General features: G+C 34.1%; 1 protein-coding gene across 7 annotated transcripts in view; it reads right to left on the reverse strand.

The window, feature by feature from the left end:
• The window catches only part of DMD (dystrophin), a 1060860-nt gene that overhangs the window by 595916 nt on the left and 441161 nt on the right, over positions 1-23783 (reverse strand). For 4 of the 7 annotated variants that reach the window (XM_040088691.2, XM_040088700.2, XM_040088674.2 and 1 more), the window contains 7 exons: positions 21668-21847; positions 19482-19610; positions 17773-17943; positions 13501-13623; positions 11901-12038; positions 9886-10038; positions 8756-8938 (listed from right to left, as the gene is read on the reverse strand). In XM_040088691.2, coding sequence (XP_039944625.2) covers positions 8756-8938; positions 9886-10038; positions 11901-12038; positions 13501-13623; positions 17773-17943; positions 19482-19610; positions 21668-21847 — 1077 coding nt within the window. Of the gene's footprint in view, positions 1-8755; positions 8939-9885; positions 10039-11900; positions 12039-13500; positions 13624-17772; positions 17970-19481; positions 19611-21667; positions 21848-23783 lie in introns of those variants that run through there. The other 3 variants (XM_040088709.2, XM_040088718.2, XM_040088727.2) reach the window with 2 other exon arrangements.

The following is a 23783-nucleotide window of genomic DNA, read 5'->3' on the forward strand; positions in this document are numbered from 1 at the left end:
TAATTCCATTTATATTGTCTTATTTGTTGCCTTCATAACTCGATTGAAATGCAAAAGTTTCCTCCATAAGAAAATGTCTCTTTTGTGTATGTATGGGCTTCAGTTATGGGATATCTCCCAATACCTCAGAGAGTTCTGCTACACTCTGATGAGTGCATTATTTTCCTATTTAAATGTGGTGGGGGCAGAGGAAGAGGAAAAGAAAGACAGAGACAAAAGTTATAGCAATTAATTTAAAACAGTAAATCCAGAGTATTCATAGTTGTAACTTTTTTTTTTTTTTTTTTTTTTTAATGTGTAGTTGAAAACTATAGTTTAAAAACTATGGCAAAGCAATTTGATACTGCAGCCAATCCTTTGTATTCCTCACACCCTCATGCCTTTGGGGCCCTCCAAGATGTCAAGTACACTTGGTCAAGTAGTAAAATGACCACCTTTGGCAATTCCTTTCTCACTTGCTGAAGAATTTTTTGTTTTATTCTGGCTTAGATAATTGCTTCTAGATAGGAACTCTCCTCAAAGTGAGGTACAGATACACATTGAAACTAAAAGCAGTTTATTTGAAAACTCATGCTAACTTGCACAGAAATAAGGGATTTCTAAGATGATTCAGAAATTCCAGGAGTTCTGCTGTTAATTTTTAATCTGTTAACTTCCACTGGGAAGCAAAGCTAAGAGAAAAAGCAAAGAAAAAAATAAATTAATTAAAACTATGATGAGACTGGGGCAAAAGATTCTCATACAATTCAGTATATGTGATGTAAGTATATTTAAAAAAAAAAAAAAAAAAAAAAAAAAAAAAAAAAAAAAAAAGAAAGAAAAGAAAAGAAGAAAAAATAGAGTAATGTGTATCTTATACTGCATCTGCAATGTTACCATATCCGGAAGAAAGACAAAATAGACTAACATTATGGCATTATTGACTAATTGGAACTACTAGGATATAGAAAATGTCTCTTGTTCTAAATAAATTATGCATATATCCTAATTATTTCTGATAATGATGGCATATCTCAATCTTAATAACTGCAGTAGAGTAAAACTGACAAAGAAATCCATGACTGTCATGGACTTAAACAGATATTTGTAACATTAAAAAATGAATTATTAAATCCATTAAAGAGGCTATATCATAAGTATTTAACAAACACTGCTCAGACCATGCACAGTTAGTAGGATTTTGGGAGGAGATATTACCAATGAGCCAAGAAAGATAGCCATTATCAGTATCAGAAATCACAAAATAAGCAAACGCTTACATTTTGGAATGACAAAAATCAGAACATTGCAAAATCTACATCCTCAACTGATTTTCAACAAGTATTTTAAAATGTTGTTTAGTATGTTATAAGGTTTTAACTGGAAAATCCTTTTGTGATTGATTTATATGTGTACCTTCCACTAGACAAAACATATTTGAAAGTTTTTATATGGTAACTATAGAATACATAAATCCAGAGGAGCTGGCAATTTCTTGGCTTTATCTTGTAATTTTTCACACCTAAAATACATACAGACATTACACATGTCATACTTCAGTAAATATCTACTTGACACTTCAGAAAATTAAACTCTTGTACTCAGTCCTATATCCCTGCAGCTATAATGTTCATTTGTGACACGCTCTATTGATTTTGTTAAACCAGTATCATAAACTCAGCCACACAGCAGGAAATATCCAAAAGAATAGAAGGAATTTTAAGTTATTTTTTCCTCAAAATAGAATTTCAAAATCATGTTTCTCAGACAGTGATAGGCAATAGAGGTGAAACAGTGATAATAGTGGCAGAAATAATATGACACAATTTTCTTGAAGTCAGCCTACTTAGAAGAGATTTTGGTCAATGCTAGCATATTTAATGGCCGATTTATTAGGACTACAGAAGTGCCACAATCATAGAGAGCATTTATGATGCCTAAGGGCATGAAGCTTTAGGGCAGTCTTGAGTATGCATGTGTAACTACTGAGTGACCACCAATTAATGATAAAGAACCAATTAATGATAAAGTTCAGACATAACAGAATACAGACTATTGATATCTGAATTGATTAAACTATTTTGGAATTGACTTCTGGTTTGTGATGCTAACTTTCCAGATGTTTATGTCAGCTACATCTGTTAGATAATGTTGACATAATTTAAAAAATAAACAAAAAAAAACATTAAAGTACCACATTTGTAATTAATGCAAACAGTTTCAAAGAGCAAAGTCCTAAACCTTAAACTCTTATACCTTCCACAATTGTTAAAAAGTGTTACCTAATTATTTACCATCTTTAATCTGTATTTATAGAGATACAACCATTCATAATAACAACAGATTTTGTCACTTAGGCTGATTTTGTTACTACAGGAGAAAAATTAGTTTCTTTAAATGATGTGAACAAAATTCCTATCCATATAGCAGTTTTGAAAACTAATTAAATATGCCCAGATAGAAAATCCAGCACTCACACTGTACATCTACAAATTTGCTTCCTTCTCTACCTTTGTGAGTATACTCAGATGCGTCCATGAAAAAAACAATAACAACAAAAAAACCCACAAAAAAAAACCCCACACACAAAAAACCCCCACCTCCAACTATGAATGTTGACATTCTGAATTGTAGACAAGAGATGAACATCATCTCTTCAAAAAATACTGTCACTTAGGGCCAGATCACTCTGCAGGAGGTATTTTCCCTTATTATTTAAGCAATAATATTGCCAAGTAATTTTTGACATCAAAATTGACACCATGTAATTTATTACACTAATAAATCATAATATACTAGAGCAGAGAAAATAAGATGACAATTAGCTGCCCTGTTTTCCAAATAGCTGGGTAATTATAAAGAAGAAAATACTATAGTAGTATAATGCTCAGTTTAGTCTTAAAGCAGACTGAGTGCTGTATTGTACATGATTTTTTAACCAAAGGCTTGGTCTTCTTTCCATCTCAATAATTCTGAGAGCAGCAAGAAAAGCCTGTAGCATGGCTAAGACCACATTTGTATATATATATATATTTTAAAAAAATTTCTAACCCTGCTTTACTCCATGTTGCAACAAGAGTTTTCACTCCTATGTGATAAGTTAAAGATACTGAGTTTCACTTTTAAACTCAATAATGCAATTTAGATCACTTCACTAAAGTTTATAACACATAATGAAAAATGGCAGAAGAAAATCTTTTCTGTAAAGTTCTGTCACTTGCAATATGGGATTTTTAAACTTAATTCTATAGCTAAAATATTATAGCCTTGCAGTGATGAGAGTGAATACAGAATTAACAATGAAAATATGCGGGAAGAAAAATTTGCCATAGGAAAACTCAAAATAGCACAGAAAAGTTGTCCAGTTATATAAAAAAAGGCTATGGATTTTCTTCACTCAAATGACTGCAACACTCCATGCATTCACTTTAGACAGAGAAGGTAAACTGCATTTTAAAATACATCTATAAAATTACCTCTTCTTGAGCTATATAAAAGACAATATCCATCTTCAGTGGCTATTGTCCCATCTTTCCCATAACCTTATCTTAAATCTGACAGAAAATTAAAGGGTTTTAAGCACAGTTAAACTATTTGGAATACATTTTCTGATAGTAATTTCCAGGTTGAAGGAAAATAGGTGCAAACATTCACCTGTGATTCTCTTCCCAAAGTTCCTGCTGCTTTTTGCAGGCCACAGTCAAGAAAGGCCAGTCTTTAGCTATGCTGTGTAAAACTATTTGTTTAAAAAAAGGTGCCACTGCCAGTGTCAGAGAAGTTAAATGGTGTCACAGTATCACCTCTGTCCTGTTCTTAAGAGACCCAAAGTGCACAGGTGAAGTGGATACCAATCCATCACTGTAGAGTTCTTCTGTCCAGCAGGTGTTTTCCTGCTTTTTTTTTTTTTTTTTTTTTTTTTTTTTTTTAATGTGTTTTCTCTCTTCCATTTCTCTCACTCCACTCATTCTAGAAATAATGAAGAATTAGTTTGGTCCTTCTTCTTGGCAACCATTACTTGTTTATTTAACGCAAGAAACATTTAAGCAAGGATAAGAGAAGAAAACCACTTCATTCCAGTGCCAGTGTTTGTGAAAACAGTGGAAAACAACTGAAAACAATGGTAACAAAATACCATTGAAGTGTCCATGTTGTTTTGATGCAGACAGATAATCAGGACATCAAGTCCTGTGTTTATCTAACAGTGATATATTTATTTAATGTTTGATTTATGTTTTAGAAATTATCTTGATGTATAGACATACTTTAATGGTGAAAAAAAGGTTTAAATTTTATTGAACTAAATAAATAGAGCTCCACAGGGAAATATTAACTGAAAATTGCAAGATATTCTTAAAGACTGGGAATGAACAAAGTCTTGAATTTCAAACTGTAAATTTGATCAGTCCTTAATCTGGTTCCAGAAGCTGATCACATACTCTCCCACCTGAAGTGAATATCCAGTTAGGAGATAGGCTTTTTTTAATTTCTGAATGCTTTAAAGGATCTTAGAGAGAATAATGTATTTTATTTGGAAAAATTAAGTACTAAGGGTGGTGGTATTTCATCCATGTTGCAGGCAACTATCGAACTTCTCAGACTAAACCACTTACCTTATAAAAATAAATACAAGTTTTGTGTAACTACATTCCATATTCATTCTTGATCTGAACACAGTCTAATTGCTATGAAAAAGACAGTTTTTCCTGTCATTTATCATTTTATCAATTCTGTATAGCCAAAATGCAGGCCTAAATATTTCAGTAGTTGAATGATCATAAATTTCAATAGAATGTGTGTGTCACCAATAAAATTACTGAAACTGTTGGGGTTTTTTTGCTTGTATATACAATAGTAGACACATAATTTTGACAGACTGCAAGAGGTTCTCTTCTCCTAAAGATACTCTGTCATACTATTTCCAGCAGGCATAGTTCAGCCAAGAGAGGAGAGTTGAAAGACCACCATGTATAACAGGAGAGAGAATGCTGAGCATTGTGATAAAATATGGTAATAGGACATTTATGAAACAAGAATTTACAGTGTAGGCTCTGCACCTGTGTTCATCTAGAAAATGTTTTCTAATGATAAAGGCCTTCAGCACCCTACATCCAGAGTAATTTCAGTCAGCTCCAGGAAAATCTAAGCTGAGCCATGACACAAACATGCTCCTAGACTGTTGGAATGAAAATATTGGGATAAAAAATTCTAGAAAACAGACATTATGATAATTTAGTTAACCTAATCAACATATTGATAACTGATGTTGATCCTTATTTGAATGAAATGATCCAAATCTACCCTTTTCTCTGCAATGGATAACTATTTTTAACACCCTGGAAGAGTGGTCAGAAAACTAGCATAACTGAAGATTCATGTTTAGTCTATAGCAGGGGGAATTGAAAACTTTTCTGAAAATACTGTGTGACTGCCAGGGCTTAATGTTACCAGATTCTGCAGAGCTGCTTTAGAAATAATTGTTCCTTAGCCTCTCTAATGTTATTTTTTACTGTTATATTTGTTTTAAATACGTGCATTTTTAATACTCAAATATTTCATACTGTTTTAGAATTAAACTGTAAAGGCTTGGTTTTTTTGAAGAGTACCTTAAACTATTATGGATTTCAGTGGGATTTAGTGGTTAATCGTAATTTTAAAATGTTAGTGAAATATTTCACTCCTTTTTATAATTATTCAGATTTCACCCCCGGTGTTACTACCAACCAATTTTCTGCCCACTGTTTATTCTGCCACATATGAATAAAGACAACAATGCATGATAGAAGAAACTTGTATGACAACAAGAACTTCGCTTTTTTTTTTTTTTTTTTTCTTCTTCTGCTCAATGTAACTTTAGGTTGTGTTCAGTTGCATTTATATATTTGTGTACCATGTTTAATCAGTAAATGCAATAAACCCACCTTTGTCCTTATAGAATGTCATATGTTATTTGCTGACAATTTTCACAGAGGACCACTATACCAAATTGATTCATATCTCAAAAATGTTATCGAACAGAACATGCATGTTTGAGGTGAAATAAATATAACATACTCTATGCTCAAAAGCGGTGACAGGAAATCCCTTTTTCTAAAAAGAGACCTATATATTATTTTTCAATTAGTTGTTGGGCATTTACTGCTATGTATTTGTGAGACAATGAGAGTTTAACAAGGATCTAGCATGCTAGAAAGAATAAATCCTTCTAAGGTTATAGTTCCTATATCCTTCCAACAGCTGTGCCCAGCAAATACTGGGGAAAAGTAAAATCCAGGGGAGCATGGTAATTCTCATTTCACACTTTGAAATCAAAAATATATTAGTTCCAAGAAGGTAAGAAATGCAAATCTGTCATTAACCACTATAATTAAAGGTTTTCTTCAGTGCAGTCTTTCTATGTTTATTCAATGAAGCGTAATGAATTGCAAGATACTCAGTGAAACTAAACCCTTACTGATTTATAATAACAACTTTCAGTTGTTAAATAACTTACGGAATACACCATAAATTCTAAATTAAAAAATGCAGCAGTTTTCTATTTCTTTTGCTTTAAAGAAAAAAATCAATTTTGTATTTTTATTGTATGGCTTTATTCAGTTGTTGGTTAACATAGAAAATCTCTATGGAAGTTATTTTTTATGGTATATGCATGTGTTCAAGTGAATAGTTTGAATTTTCATTTTTCTTTTGCATTTTGAAGTCTTGCACAAACAATTAATGCATCCTCACAACATCCCTGTGAGGTAGGCACTTAAGCTGTTTAAGAAAACGAAAAAAAAACCCTTGAGAAATTCACTCTGTTTCACTAATTCAGCAAAGTCAAAACAGTAACAATAACAAAGCTGTTGCACTTCTCACTCTGATTTGGGTCATGAAAATATTCTGCCTCTTTCATCTCCGTAGCTTCTGTATAAATTCTGAAATATTTCACATGAATATCACCTTAGTCATTGTCAACAGGACAAGATATTTTTCATGTGAAATGAGAAGGATACAGTAATTGCCCTGTGTACATGTAAATTTCATTGAATTACCTTATTCCCTAGATAGAGTAAGAAGTAGCCTTCTTGCAAGAAATATTTGAGAATATTTAAAAATTTAACCTTTTGAGGTTATAAATATGGCATATAATTATATATTTTAAGAATAGAAACATAAGTACATGAATTTAAAAAGCTGGTGAGTGTACTCATCTGAGCAATTCAAAAACATGCTGATGCATCTACCTTACAGATTTGAAAGGAAAATATGCTAAAATAAAGTTTATTGATTTGCTAGTAAAATTTTGTAATGGATATATTCATCCTCTGTCATGGTAGGCAGTGAGTGACATAAAAAGCACAGTGACAGCAGAATGTTTTTATATAAATTGCATGCACGATCTGATTTCTTACTTGATTATCAAAGGAACAAATAAATTCATTAAAAAAAAGGCCAACTTATTTACAAGACAAAGTGAATCTCACTCTAGCTCCATGTCAATATAAACAATTTGCGACTGATTACATCCATCAAGTTTAATATAAACCATAGTAATCTGAATAGTGTAATCAGATGGAACAAGATTTAATAACATACAAACCAAAATTAATGTTTCTCTGATTGCTTCCATTAACTGCATAACTATGCAAAGTATTAATTTTACATATACATTATGTAACTTAGTATTAGAAAAGTTAAAAATACACAATATGGTACATTATATAGAGGAATATATTCATCAAAAGTTTATACATATTGCTGATTTTTGGAATTATTTTTCATTTTTTAAAACATAGTTTACCATATATCACTTAAAAAATAACACTTCACATATTTAAATTTTCATTATCCTCTCAGTATGTTCCCTCTGCAATCTAGCTGCATTTTTAAAAAAGAAAAAAAGATATTTTGGTGAAACACCCTTTTACCATTAGCACTTTAAGATTACAGAGAGCACATAAAGCAACAACTTCCTTAAAATCAAATCTTATCTTTTTTCATATAAAATCAAAAGCCCAGAAGACAATGAGCAGAGCAGTAGAAATGCCAAGAAAAAAATCATGTAAGTCCAAAAGCAACCTCTAGTAAACTTCTAAATGTGTAACACTCATGTTTTGTTCATAAATTTGGAATACTGACAGTTTATTTCCCTTTTATTTACCCAGTTACTGCAGCATGTATAAACCAGTTAGAATAACTGTATTTTATATACAACTAAACAACTCAAAATCAGAAGACATGAAGATGGTTTGTAAAATTATGTTTTCATCCTGTCAAATTTAAAGTTACAATTTCTTACAAAAACTTGTTTGAGAGTTCAAGCATTTGAAGAAGAGGGTATGCATATATAGAGTCATAAAAAATTTTTCCAATCACTTCCTAAAGTGAGTATAACATGTTATGGACAAACAAAAAATCCAATTAAAATTGGCATGGGATGGGTAGTTTGGAAAAGACAACTTTTGTGTTTTACATGTTCAGTGAAAAAAATAGATGCATGGCAAACTAACGTTTTTAAACTGATAAATGTTATGGAAAAATAATGAGGCAACAGAAATAAACACAATTTTTTCATTGCTGAGTTTTTTGTAATTGACTGATTTAACTTAAGGGCAATTTTAAGACCAAAGCAGATCACTATTGAATCAGAGTATATAAAGCTTCCCCCAGGTGCAGACAATAGGGCTTTTGTTATTAATATCTGAAGAGTTGACACTGACCCTGACGCTCTCATTGTTAGTAGGATGCTGTTAGTAGTAGCAGTTGCAAACATATGGGTTTGCCAGTAACAACTCACAATTTGTGCATAGTTGAGTCTTCGAAACTGAGCAAATTTGCTCTCAAAATCTTGCCAGCGCTTGCTGAGCTGTATCAGGGTTGGCTCCACTGCTTTTGCAGCCCCATCCTTAGACAAGCGTTCAGCCTGCCTGTGCACCGCATTCAGATCTTCCTTCTTCTTCTCCAATTCTCCACCAATCTCCTAGTGAGCAAAACCAATACAGGGCCCAGGACAGTTAGCTAACTAGATCAATCAACTTAAAATTAGCAAAATACTTCCGTCAGAAAATCCATTTCCATTTTATTGTCACAAGTAAAATTTACAGCTTATTTTCATGTTATTCATATCTCATTTTATATTTAAACAAAACAAAAAATAACTGAAATTGAAGAACCTTCTTGGAGATGGGCTGTAGAGATCCTAAGAGCTGCTAGACTCTGAAACTGTTAGCAGAGGCCAAACAGTTTCCATGTTCAGATTCTTGCTAGTACACAGTGATGGGCAATTGGAGAAATTATTTTCTCAGTAAGGGTCAGCATATTCAGGAAAAATAGTGTTCAAACAGCTCACAAATATACTATTAGACTCTCTGATGTACTAGTTAACTCCTATTTTACTCCGTGGGAAACTCAACAGAGAATGAAGCAAAGAAAGACGATGTAAAATAAACCAGGAAAACCTTTGACAGAATGTAAATAAATCTATAGAGATTGACAGTGACATATGAATATGTTCTGATGAAAATGAATGTGCTAACATGAGATAGAGGTCATCCATGTATTGGTAAGTCATTTGTTCATCTGGAACAAAGATACACAAAATCAATTAAAATTTTTTACTAGAAAACATTTGATGCTTCTTAATACATTGCACACTTTCTATATTATTGACAAAACATTATATTTAGTGTGTTTCAAATTATTTATATATCATTCTGCATAAGAAACAAATACAAAATATAGTACAACAAAGAAATGCCACTTTGAACACAGAAAATTAGGGTTTGTTTTACTATAAATAGAAATAAGGAACTGAACTTATAATTTTCTGTAGCTATACGATAGGATTGTTTGTTGCATTCGCTAGCTGTTCAGCTGATAATCTAGCACTCAAAAAGATCTATCAGTGCCAACCCAAAACAACATTACCTTTAGCTTCTGCTCATCTTTGTGGTCTGGCAGACTGGCTAACTTTTTCTCAATGTCATCCAGCCATGTCATTAGGTCATCAGCCTGCCTCTTGTACTGATACCATTGATGAGAAATCTCTAAAGCCTTTTTTCTTCTTTGAGCTCTCAAGTCCTGTTCACAGTGCAGACATTATTAGAATATGAATTAAAGGCTTGTAAAATATGAACTGGCATGTGTGCACACGGAAGCGGAAAAAAGTGTACAAGGCTGCTAATTTTCTAATTAAATGTTGATATTTAAAGCAAGTATATGAGTAAGTGAATATATTTACATCAGTTTAACAATTTTTTGTTTGTTTGCTTAAAACGAGGTTACCTATTTCAGTGTTGTTCACATGTTGAATAAACCACTGAGACAGTCACCAATATTCAGAGAAGACTCTTACATAAATGTGTGTATTTTATATAAAACACTTCTGCTCAGAATACTTACTGGACAGATGGAAACACAGCCCACTTAGTATCTAGCCAAAAGTGGCACTTCTGTGGACTCCTGTGAATTTCTAGCCTGCATGAAAACTCTGTAGCTATTCAAATGAAAATCACTGCAATGCAGAAATGTTTGCAAAGACAGGTTTCCTTTATCTAAATTAAATACCACATACATAGCAAATGTCTTGTGTTCACAACTCTGCTTTGTAAAGGACTGAATCTTCTCTTTAGCAGGAAGGTATAAAATGTTTGGTTTTTTCCCTTAGAAATGTTATTAAATATACATTTGCTTTAACTGCTTAACTTCACTCATGCAGAATTCAGAAAATATTTTAATTACTGTAGTTTATTATTAGGAAGTAAATTTAAAAAATACTGGTATATTTTATATAAAAATACTCAGATTAATCTCCTTCAACTATTGAAATTTTTTCACCAGGGTGAATGCCTTAACTGAGTCACCCAAATGAAAATCTATCACTCTACCATAAAAACAGCCGGGCAGGATGTGGTCAATAGCACAGTGCAATAAACACTGTTCTTGTTTCTCCAACATAAAAATTATGAATTGCTTCCATTTAGCTTGGAACAGTCAAAGATACACCTAACAGATTTCAAGCTTCTTTTAAATGTGGACAAAACAACAGTATAGTCTAGCTATCCTTCTCCTGAACCCACACCGATCTGCAAAATTGTAAGAATTAGAATTAAATCCACAGAAAAGGAAAGAACATGCGTAAAAATAAATAACAATAAAATGCAAACATGCCATGTTCCCCAAGTCAAAGATAACAATCAAAATTATCCAAAGACAGAAAAATTCTGCTTGCTGATGAGATAAAAATTCTCCTCTAGAAGCCAGTCTATAGCTCCAGGTAGGTAACCAAGGTGACTGTCTAACAGTAAGATTCTATCTTTCATCACTTTATTTGCCATAGAAAGATGACACTTCCAATTTTATCTGTTACCTGGTCCCATGTGCATTTCCAGGAACAATATCACACACATTGTGTCAACTCAGAATTTTCATATGCAGCTTTGGGGTGCAACCTCTTAGCTGCTATGTCTATTGGTACTACCACCTACCCTATTCTAGAGAGGCTGGAGCCACTCTTCTAACAAGAAGGTAGTGTGTAATATTTTACTGAAGGGGAAACAACTTATTAATGGCCAGAAGTATGTTATTCAACTGAGAATATAAGTTTGCAGGACCTGATTTTAACTAAGGTCTTGGCTGCTGTTGAAGAAGTATAAACACACATAATATGTAAAAAAGGAAATATCAAAGAAATCCGTGCTCTCCAGCTGGCAACAACACTGTTGTAATGCTGAGGATAAGACTACTTCTCAAGCTGGAGATTTTAAAATGCCTTTTGCAATGCATCAAGAGAACTGTATAAGAAAATACATCTATAGCCAAATAGTTTTAAATTACTAATCTCTAAATAGTGATAACAACTCATTTAACAACAAAAAAAAAAGCCCTGAAATTAAGAAAAAAATGGGTTTAACATTATATGCTTATAACTGTAGCTCCTATACCTTGAGGGCATTATGTTTAGTCCGCAACAGCTGTTGTTTTGTCTTTATTTCCTCACGTTTTTTCTCATCTGTGACTCCCTTTTGAAGCCTGTCGCCCCTTTGCAGCAATTCTTTCACTGTGCTCTCATCCTCTTCACTCTAATTAAAAAAAAAAAATAACCAATATAATGTGCATTTTAATCTCATTATTAATTAAGTAGTAGTAGATACAGACTATGCTAAAGTAATCATGTAACAGCTACTTGCAGTTATATACTGATATTCAAGTAACTTTCACTTGCTTTCTACAATATATGTAGAGGGATAAAAGTAAGACAACATCTGCAAATCTACAGATTTTTGGTATTAGATCTCCTGCAGCATCCAGGATAACAGCATAAAAAACATTAGAGGCAAAAACTTGAAATAAATTTTACTTTCAAGCAAAAAGCATAGAGATATGTAAAATATTCTAAATCATTGTCAGTAGAGATTGAAATTGCCAGTGTGCTGGCAGACCGTGCAATTGCTGACCATTCTGTGCGCCACCACATTGAAAACCAGCTATTCTGACAGGGCAAATGCTCTCACTAAACATTTTTTTATGCAGAAGCCACCTACAAATCTATGAATCTTTGAAGCTGAATCCATGTCACAACTTCTGGCAGTGTCTTGAACCACTCTAATCATATGATGTAAAGAAAGGGAACCAAATACACTCAGGTAGTAGAAACTGCCCCAACAAACTTGATTCACTTTGAGTTTACCACTACATACACATGGTAAATTCTGTATGCAGCACACAGAGCCTTAAATTTTATGCTTCCTGCCTTAAAAACTCCTGTAAAGATCCCTTCCAACACTGATATGAAACAGACACCTTTGAAGAATTCCTTAGAAGTATAATAATACTGAATTTTTATATCGGTTGTAAACAAATATATATTTGGTCTTGCTGAGGACTCAAGAAGAGAGGGTTGTAAAGATGAATCTCCTTTTTTGCCCAGCCAAAAAATGTCAGTCCTCTGAAAAATCACTCTGGAGAACACACACCACAATCACAAAGTAGCAAAGCACTGCAATATTTACTCCTTTTTCCTTTCTCCCTCTCAGCAAATATGAATAAATGGTTTTACGACTTGCAACGATAAAACATAAGTAATAAAGCTCACAACAGCCACAAAACCTATTTACATTAAATGCTATAAGCAGCTTGGTTAAGAACAAATTGGCAAGTGGCATTTCTCCTCATGAGCATTTATTTTTAGTGACTGTATTCTTTCACTACAGTGCCCATTTTGATACATCATTCTGACTTTTCCTGGTCTTCATACTACCACAAAGATTTTAAAATGCATTCCATGTTCTGTAATACTCCTGGTAGTAGTACAGAACCCATGGATAACATTCCTGGTCTCCTTAGTGTTCTCGTAAGGGACAAGAAATGCTCTTCTGATAAACTAAAAAGTAAGTTAGCAGGAAAAATTTTGGTTAGTGCTACTTTGGGACTTTTGCCAAGTCATATCTAAGGATCTTAACGCAACTCTGGGTTTCTGATTTTCACTCAGGTTTTTTCATCTCCCTGCTTATTTTGCTCAGACCTCCATTTCAACCAAATTACCATATCTTTATTGAAGTCCTCCTCTTTCAGATTCACTCCCTGCTGAATTTCAACCTCCAGTGGTTCAAGCATTTTTTGTATATCGAAGTCAAATTGCTCCAATTCCTTCAAAGGAATGAAGGGCTAAAATGGGAGAAATACAAAGATTATTTATTTAAAAGACACATTTCATAGTTTTATTAGAAACAGAAATGAAAGGAGATGGAAGACTTTCCATCATGTTGAAAAATATCTACACCATACTCAAAGTGCCCAAAGATACAAATAAAGATACAAATTCACATAGAATTTCCATGTAAGTAAAGAAAAGAATTTTAAGGTGAGTGAAAATTAAAAAGGAAAAAATAAAATACATTCTCACATCTGTGGGTAAGAACAAGTCCAAATAAATAGCATTTTTCTAAAAAAAGAAATGTGTACACTATTTGGTTAAATCTGGTTTGTCAGAAACTATTCATACAGCAACAAGTCCATTCACATGAAAAAAACCCCTAGTATTAATAATTGAGAAAAAATTAATGTTAATCTGGTTCAGTTTTGAAATCAGTGTTCTCTCACATAAAATAGTAGAAGTGTAAAAGTATTTTGCAACATATTAGGAAAAAATTGACAAAAATTCAGCTTTTGTTTCAAAAAGCCTCAACAAAAATTCAGGGGGAAAAAAAAAAAGTCAACCAAAAAAATAGACTCAATTCCTCCAAAATAAATCACAGTATAATTATCATGCTTTAGTTTAGAGCTTGGTTTTGAACTCTCCAACAAGTGCTGCTTATTAACAACAACACACCGCCTTTTGTCCATCTGACACGAGTGCCTGTGAATAGTTTGATGTACAATTTATAGTGTATTTATTAAGTGCATTGCAAATGATCCACAGATTTTTTTTCTTCTTTCAAAGCTGTAAATGCAAGAAGAAGAAAGAAAATCTCAGTGGCTCTTGCAGAAAATTCAGACTTAAAGGTGATGAATGCTTTTTGATGTCCTAGGAACTCTTGGATGTGCACCTGTCTTACTTGCTAAAGATATAAGCACATTATATCCTAACTAGTTCTCTGGTACAATTACTTACTATTATATGCAAAATTTTTAATGAAGACAGCAACAATAAAAATTAATTTGTTAAAAGTGAGAGACTGGATATCAAATGAAATCTGTTCACAGGTGACCTGGAAGACTCAGGGTAAAAAACCCTTAATTGAATCCAGTTGATTATTTTAACAACAAGGATTTTGCACATTTACAAACATTAATGGAAATATAAAAAAGTACAATATTTATAGAGAATAATACTGTACTTACAAATTTTCATTAAGAGGTTCAGAATTACACTCATCATGCACTTCAACTGAGTTAGAAATAATAGAGAACTACACAATAATTTCTTCTCAAATGCTCTGAAGGATATTTTCTAAAGTACTTAAATCTCATTAAAAGACAAACCAACTAATAAAATTGGAATATAACATTTATAGTCTCTGAAAAAGACTAAAAACAATAACAATGAAGAAAGTGGAAAGAAAAATACTAAATGAGTTCCAGTAATTGAATGATGTTCAAAGACTACTTGAAAATGTAGTATAGTCATTCTCATTTCAGTGCACTATGAACATTTTGTTAATTCTGGACGTAACAATTATATACTACCATTCACTGACTTAATGGATCATTTCTTATTTCCTTCACTTTTCTCTTGATTATTGTCAGTATTTGAAAAAATATAGCTAATTTGAAGACAGATGAGTAATTACTGAAATAGGTTATAAGAGCTATCAATCCACTTGAATTTATGTTTTAAACTTTCGCAGAGTGAATAATTTTACTTAAGTATAGGGGGAAAAAAGTAAAAACACTTAAGAAGCATATCACCCCATAATAATAATAATTTTCCAGCTCATGAACCCAAAATCATAAGGAAAGTACAATTACCTACATTATACAGGTAAGTATAATGTATACAATTACCTACATTGTACAAGAAGACAAAAGAAAGTACTCAGTAATTTGGTCCTTTATCCAAATGCATATAGCAAGTTAGTAGAATAGTCAACATTTCAGACCAGTTTTTATCTCTCTATCTGATTCAATACTTATAACAGTAAGTATCCTTTGTGAATTGTATTCTACTTGTGCATTTTCCAAGGTCCTGGAAAAGGTCCCCCAAATTCTAATCTACCATTATAATTTGTGTGCTGTAGTAATTCCTCTCATCTTTCTGGGCTAAATCTTAGTATGGTTCTGCCAGTTTCAGCCTACCTTGTCTTCAGAAGTGGAAGAAAATCTGAGAGAGAAGGCTGCAGGCAGAAGACATTTGCAGGCTGTTGTGGTGGTGCAGAACTGTTTTATTAGATTTTTGTAAGAAGTTTATGTTATGGTTCGTTTCACTGTATCCCCAATTCTGTATCCCTTTTGTGTTGTCTGTATATTAAGGTATTTTGTGTCAATCATCCCATACCTCACATGACATGTAACATCCCCTCTGCCCCAACCCCCCTCTCTGGGGCAGCTTGCCTATCACTCCCGGGGTCCCTCCCAGATTGTGAAATCTCCGGCAGAGGGCTTCATGTGATAGGTAGCCTGGGGGAAATTCCTTTGGCTCTGGATTTTAGTGGTCTGAAGCTTGGGGGTGGGCACACCTTGTTACCCCCTGAAACCCCTGATTTGTGGTCTTTTTTGTATCCTCCCTGGGACCCTCCCCCGCTTATAGGGAGTGGGAGGGAGGAGCAAACTCTCTCAGCCGCTGGGTTCTCCACCTAGAAGCTCTCAGCCGCGGGGTTCTCAGCCTGGAAGCTCCGAGCCGCTCGCCTCGGAGCTTGGAGATCTCTGCTAATAAACATCCTTTAACCTGCTAAGCTGAGAGCCAGCCTTTTCTCTTCTGCTGCTGTTGACTGTCACCTTTGGGTCCAGCTGCCAAGCCGAGAAGCCAAAACGAACTGGAAACTTTGTGTCTGTGTTGACCCCAGCTAGCTGGAGGTTAGCTCCCACCCGGAGCGGGGACACAACCGGACAGGCTGTGTTCTGAAGACACTTCATCTTGATAAGAATAATTTGTCCCTTCTTTGAGTGAGCCCACAACACACAGTGCAAACACTTTACCCCCAATAAGCCATCTACAGGCAGCCCCATTTTTCCCTAGGACACGCAATAATTTCACAGGGTCCCATCAAAGGCTGCATCAGCTCTGCAAGTTTACAACAACAAGGAAGTGCAAAGTAAAACTGAGATGGAAATCCAGACTGCCGATATCAGGTGTTCAGAGCAGAACCATCAGACAACACAGTTCTTGCAAAGATGTCCTCAGTTTTTACATGTGAAAGAAGTAGGTAATAAGCTGGAATGGCTGAAATAATACTGATGGCCATTAGGAAAAAAATCGTTATCTTTATTCAGAAGACATTATTTTGCTTCAGAAATGAAATCTTTATAAATCCAAATATCCACAAAGATGTGCTGGTTAGGCAGGATATTGAGCTCTGCACAGACCGCAACAACTCATGGAAACCATGTCTCCTTGCTTATGCTTTTTGCAAAGCTTATTTCCTGCTTTGCCATGGATCTTCTGTGCATTTATTTCCATCATCAGTACAGTGACCAGCAATAATAGTTTAGATCTGAATCCATGCATTCCCATTATCCTATACACCAACCTGCATGGCTGCCTCATTTAATCTGTTGAGCAGCTCTTCAGAATAAAGGTAGCAAATAAAATGGAGAAAGTAGGTGGCTTATGTCCTTCTTCATGCCAATTCAGAAGGCACAAATTGGCTAAAAATTACTTAATCCACACTGAATTCAGATTTAACAGTCAAGGTGGTTGTACAGATGAGTAGCTGAAGTAAAATTGATATAATCTCTACCTCTCTATTTCTATCTCAAGCACTGGTAAATCCCAGACTCATAGGGAAAGACTAAATACACCTGAAGAAAAATTAGCTCTCAAAACCCAACCTATATGAAAAAAGGCTACTCACACTTTGTGAAGTTAGAGGCTTACTAATTCTCAGATGTTCATTTTTTGTAAGTTAACGATGTAATCGCTGTTACATTCAAATAAAGTCAATGAATCCTTCTAATTGTTAAACAGTGAAAAAAGACCTTAATGCCAAAACCCCCAAATTTTTAATTAAAAAAAAAAAAATCCTTAGGAACTGCATTGTTTTCCTTTAAAACCTTATTTTTTCGAGGTACTGTAACCCAATATGTAGCCACAATTGTGCACCTTACACAAACACCAATTTATTTTACGCATCTCCTTACGGAAGCAAGTCCTCCTACCTTTACACTCTTAATTCTCTGTGATATGGTTGCAAATCGCTGGTTGAGCTCTGAGAGTTTAGGCTCTACTACTTTCCTGCAGTGATCCCCACGGTTTGTCATCAAGTCTCTGGCCTGGGCACGCACAGAGTCCACCTTGGGGTGAATGTCATTCAGCTCAGCCTTTAAGCGCTACAGTCCGTGAGCAAGAGACAGGGCTTGAAGTTAGTAATAAATGCAAAGAGAGAGAAAGAGAGAGAGAGAGAAAGTGTGCAAAGGAATAGGGAGCAAAACCACAAAGCAAATTCAGATAATTATGCATGAGCGTGTAAATCCAGTAGAAATACCTTAGGTAACATTCCCACTCATATCCCTCAAATTTATAGCAGGAATGTATCTACTTGTCTGTTTTAATATCTCCTAGAGGAAATTAATGGTGATCATTATTTCTAGGCAGATTCTTATCTGCAATAATATTGCAGCATATTTCAGGATGCACTAAATTATTCTATGTTCCTAAAGCTAGGAAGAGCTTCTAATTCATGTATTATAGAAGTGGATGTATAATTGTTGCTTTTATTACTGCTCAGGGCCATAGTTCAGGCAAGTAAAAATGACCAGACATTAAAAAAAAAAAAAAAAAAAAAAAAAAAAAGCCTTTATCCTCTGCAGTATTAATCTTAACAGTAGATCCCAGTACAAGTAGTACAAGTAGAGGCCAAAAATAGATAGTAAGACATTTGGGAATCAGAAATACAGTTGGGCATTAAGAACTAAATTTAACTGTCTGCATGAAATGCCTTTGTGGAATGCAAACATATACCCAGGTATTGATACAGTTACTTTGTATCTGATGGTGGCAAAATTATTCATTCATCTACAAAAGTCATAATCCTGCTGAGATCAATGAGGCATTGATTTATGCTCTGCCCTGGAATTTGTAAAATTTTGCTGTAGTAAATGGCATCATTATGTTAGTGTCAGCAATACAATTCTGATTTTGATTTGCAAACTCTTACTCAGATATTTTGTACTGACTATGGAGTTCAATACAAAGTGAAAATTTACATTGACTTCAGAAGAAAAAGAAAAATCTCTATAGATAATAATTTGATGTTCTTAAAGAAGGAATTTTAAACGAGATACTTTAACATACACATCCATATTACAAGCTAAGTTTTCATCCGTTGGTTAAATAATGCTATTTGCCAACTAAAACCTTCTGCTAAATACACTAACCCTTGATTCTAAAGCTAGTTCACCATATAATATTCTTGTCTGTGTTGTTGATCCAGCCTCAATGTAAGCAATGTTTGTAGAATTAAGACAATCATACGACAGAAATATCATACATATTGGAAAAGTATCACAGGAAAACAGAAATACAATTAAGAATGAAGGCAACAGAAAAAAAAAAAAAATTGTTCAAACAAAACAAAATCTTGTGTTAAAGGAGTATTTTCCAGCAGACATATGTTTAATAAGCTGCTGTTCTACTCACCAGGAACTTCCCAAGAATTATAATAACAATCTGGTTTTATTTCTGCAGGGATTTAATTTTGGTAATACAGAGTAAATTTATTAAGTAATCTACAAGCTGCCAGAGGGTAGCTTTATCACAGAAAAAATAATTTTAATCCATTTGTAATACCTTTTGAAATATGTTAGTTTTGACACAGTCCTTTTTAGAATAAAATTAATGCTTTCCAGAAAATCACATTTTTTTTTACCTTAAGAATTTCCTCTTTTTGCTGGGGTTTTTGTTTGTCAGATTCATCCAACAGTATTTCAGCACGATACATCCAAGTAGTGACATTAGCTATATTCTGATCAAAAGCCTCCATGTGCTTTTGATATTCCTGTATGTGGAAAAGGTAAATACTGCATACAAAAAATGTAATCAGAACTGAAGTAACAGCTGTAGTTATGCCAACTGTGGCAAACACGCACACATTATGACATTATGAAAACTTGTTTATTTTACACAGTAACTTCTTGTTTTGTGATGGATAGAATCTGCTGTTTGTTTACTTCACTTTACATGTTAGGTTTCTTTAAAAAGATATTCTAGGAGACAGAGAGAAGCTTATAAAGTGACAGGCAGCAGGATGATAAAATCACAGCAAGACGCAGGTGTCGGCAGCTCAGCGAGGCTGCTGAGAGGAACAGGAAGCTGTTAGCCAGACCTACTGGAGGTGCAAAGGAGTGCTTCCCAAGAACAAGGCATAGAATTAATTTTGGAAAGCCAGTGAATTGACTGAACTCAGATGGCCGCAAGGATGCACTTGCAAATTCACAGTCGAGACTGGGAGCTTTGTATCTAAACCTCTTACGGACATTTCATCTAACTCCTCTGCTTTGAGACTTTGCTTTATAAAAGTGCTTTCAGTTCTCTGCTTTAACTTTTTGGTTTCATTTAAAACTTGGCTTTATAAAAGTGCTTTCATTTCTCTGCTTTATTTGAAACTTTGTCTTTTCTGGTGAGCTCACTAGAATGTGGCCTATGCATATCCCACACAACACATATGTAGACCACACACCCAAAATCAAAGGTATTACTCATTCTTTGGGCCCCCAAATGTACCCACATTTATTTAACACCATTCTAAAATTGGTAAAAAAAACCTCAATGACCTCTCTTGGACCTTTTTATCATATGTCTCAGCAAATATTAACCACAGAATCCAAAGCAGAGAAAGAGAGGATATACAGGAATACTGTATATCAGCTATATCAACATGTAAACTCCATTATATGCTTCTTATAATCAGTTCCACATTAAACCTGTGCACCTGCATGATGCAGAATGAAATGCTTAAGTTTTCCAGATACTTTCATCTGGATACCGTACTCAGCTGAGGAAGCCCTGTAGTGATGCTATATATTTATTGCTAAAGCATTTGTAATGCAGCCATACAGACTCTAGCAGAGCTCCAACACATCAAGCCCTGAAAACTCATGACAAAGGCCAACACACCCTCAAAAATCACTCCTGTTTCTCTGGGGTGAAACTGCATTCCCATGCTCTCAGGAACAGAAACAGCAGGCAAGATTTCCCAAAGCACTCTGACAGCCCAGTGGTTAAGACCCTTCTGTAGTTAAGGGTTCAAGCTGTAACCTCTTCATGAGAGAATGAATTTGAAGGCAGAATTAAGTTATGTGACTATTGGTAGCTTGAGGCAGCTGGGGATGGAGCTCCTGAATCTGTATGAAATGTGTATTAGGGATTTTACTTTCTACTAGTCTTAATCCAGTCCCCTTAAGGAATTATCCCCACTGAAACATGCCCTATAAAAATATCCAAAGGAGGATCATGAAGTTCTGAAAGACCAGCTCATAGTCCTTCAGCACATCAGGTGTGCACCCTGAGAAGAGTCTCTGAAATGAATCAAATTCACACACACCAGAACTGAAATTTCAGTTGCCTCTGAAATGAATCAAATTCACACACACCAGAACTACCCTGTGGGCCAAAGCAACTTGCAGGTGGAAACGTATTTCCCAATTGTACTATTCCAAGCAGAAATGCTACTGCAGCCAAAAGCAGCTGATGTTGTTGGTATCAATACTAGAACTTTCTCAACTTATCTGACTATTTTTTTCTCTTGACTACTGAAATAGTCTCTGTCATTGAAACTGCATTTAATTAATTAGGAAAAAAAACCAAACCAAGAACAATGCAAGAACTATTGAGAGAGACAGGATTGGAAACTGTTAACAATCAAGATCCTACTCAGTAATCAATCAGATTCTCAAAACATACACAATGTACTAAGCAACAATCAATCTGATTGTCTGTGTACCTGTGTACTCAATAAGCACAGTCCAAGGCACCAGAAAAAGCACTTCTATAAGTCTGGGCACGTACAACTGGAAAACAACATTTCCTCTGTGTGAAGAAATGCATTTTCCTTACCAGTAAGAGATTGAACCATTCCTCAGCACGTGAAGTTACCGCTTTCCAGTTACTGTTCAGCAGGCTGAGTTTATCGTCCACGAGACTTTCCTTTCCTTTCATCACTGTCTTCAAATTCTCTCCTAAATCACTGATGCTCTTAAGCTGAACCTGGCGTTTCTCAATTTCCTTCCGTGTTGCCTACATGAGCAGAACAAGAAATAAAATTCCTATTTCTGGGAATTAAAAAATACCCACACTAAGAACATGAAATATTAAATCAGGCAGCAAGTTTATACTGGAACACATGGTCTTGCTTCCTACAGGAAGGGATGGCATTTTGTGAAGAGCAGCAAATACAAAGCAAATTGTTTCTCTTGAGCTCTGATAAAACCGTATAAATTCTTCATCTTCTTGCAATAGCTTAATTTTAAAGAAGTGTGAGTTATCTTTCATTTCAGTGTTCAAAATACAGATTCAATACTTCATTATTAACAATGGATCCACATTTTGTAATGTTTATATAGAAGTTGCTTCCATATAATAAAAACAGATAGTTATCAATTAGCAAATAGAGTTTACATAATAAATGAGACAATAGTACACCATCATGATGACATCTTAAGACAGGAAATTCCATAAAAAACAGTCTAGTGAATTTTTTAAAAATTATTTATTTTAATATTTGTCAATGTAATATTCTCCAGAAGAAATCATGTTATTTTCTTCTGTTAAACTGGTTTTCTAACTGCAGAAATGCATATTTTCATAACTTTCACTTGGGATTTCATTCTGCAAACCAAAATACTAAAATCAGCTATTGCCCATAGCAGTTCTAAGCTTGAATGACTACGACGCAGTGCTATAAAGTCAGATTTCCAGCATGTCTTCCCACTGTTATCTTACCTCATAGATCTGATATGTAACGTTACATAATTTACTCATTATTCATGTCTTAATATTCACTGCAACATGCAAGAAGTCTAACAAAAGGAACAAATCCAACATATTTAGACAATGTGTGAAAAAGCAGGTGTTTAAATACTGAACAGTTAAGATGACACTCTGCAAAGTACAGCAGTCTTACTGAATACTCAAGGAGAGGCACAAACTTCTTACACCTAATTTCACATACAACCAGTTTTATGAAGAGAAATCTATCTGAGATCCTTGGCACCTGATAGAAATGACCCAGGCATACAAATCTCTGCTTATAAAATAAAACTGCAAGCAGAAACAGTGTTCCAAGATGAACACAATCAGAACTTAGTAGAAAAGGAAGAAGCACTAGTCTTCAGAAACACAGATTTCTCTCAGGAACTTGAATACAGTAAAATAAAAATAAAAATTAAAAACCAAACCAAACCAAAATAAAACCAACCAAAAAAAAAAAAAAAATTCAAACAAATGGCAAACACAATGCTTCCATCTCAGGATGAGTGTGTTAAGCAGCAGAACCCCACCTTTATGACCTCCATCCTATCACATCTCTCATGGTCACAGATTGGTATAATTTCGTTGACAATGTATTGAATAAGTGAAAGTAGAATGTTCATTTTTCAATAAAGACAATATCAAGTTATTCATTCTGGTAAAACATAACCTTAATAGAACCTTCAACTTATTTAGTGCGTCATGCTTAAAGCAGAAGCTCATTTCCTATGCTTAACAGAATTCAGGATCTCATTTTGCAATATCATTTCAGAGAAAGTCTTACACTTGTATTTCATGTAAGTATGAGAAATTTTCCTCATTCTATCAATTTTCTAAAAAATAGAGGATATATAATAGAACCAAGGCATGATTGATGCAAATTATTAACAATATACTATATAATTATGGAATTTGAAAAGGAGAGCTTAAAATTTCAGCAGGTCCTTGTCAGATTAAAGGAAAAAACATGTCCTCTTCTAGTACTATTTTATCTGTTTCACAGCAGGTGCAAAGAGTCATCATGAAAAAAGAATAACATAAAGGATATAATTTACCTTCAACTGAGGATGGAAAATTTTGATTAGCTTTCTTTCTTTTTCTAAACTATTTACTTTCATTTGGAAAGGACTATCTGAATTGCATTTACCATGGGTTGTGTTTTCTTTTGTATTTTACATTTATGAAAATGCCAACCAATCTTGGG

Source organism: Hirundo rustica, chromosome 2 (assembly GCF_015227805.2).
Source record: "Hirundo rustica isolate bHirRus1 chromosome 2, bHirRus1.pri.v3, whole genome shotgun sequence".
NCBI classification, from domain to species: Eukaryota; Metazoa; Chordata; class Aves; order Passeriformes; family Hirundinidae; genus Hirundo; species Hirundo rustica.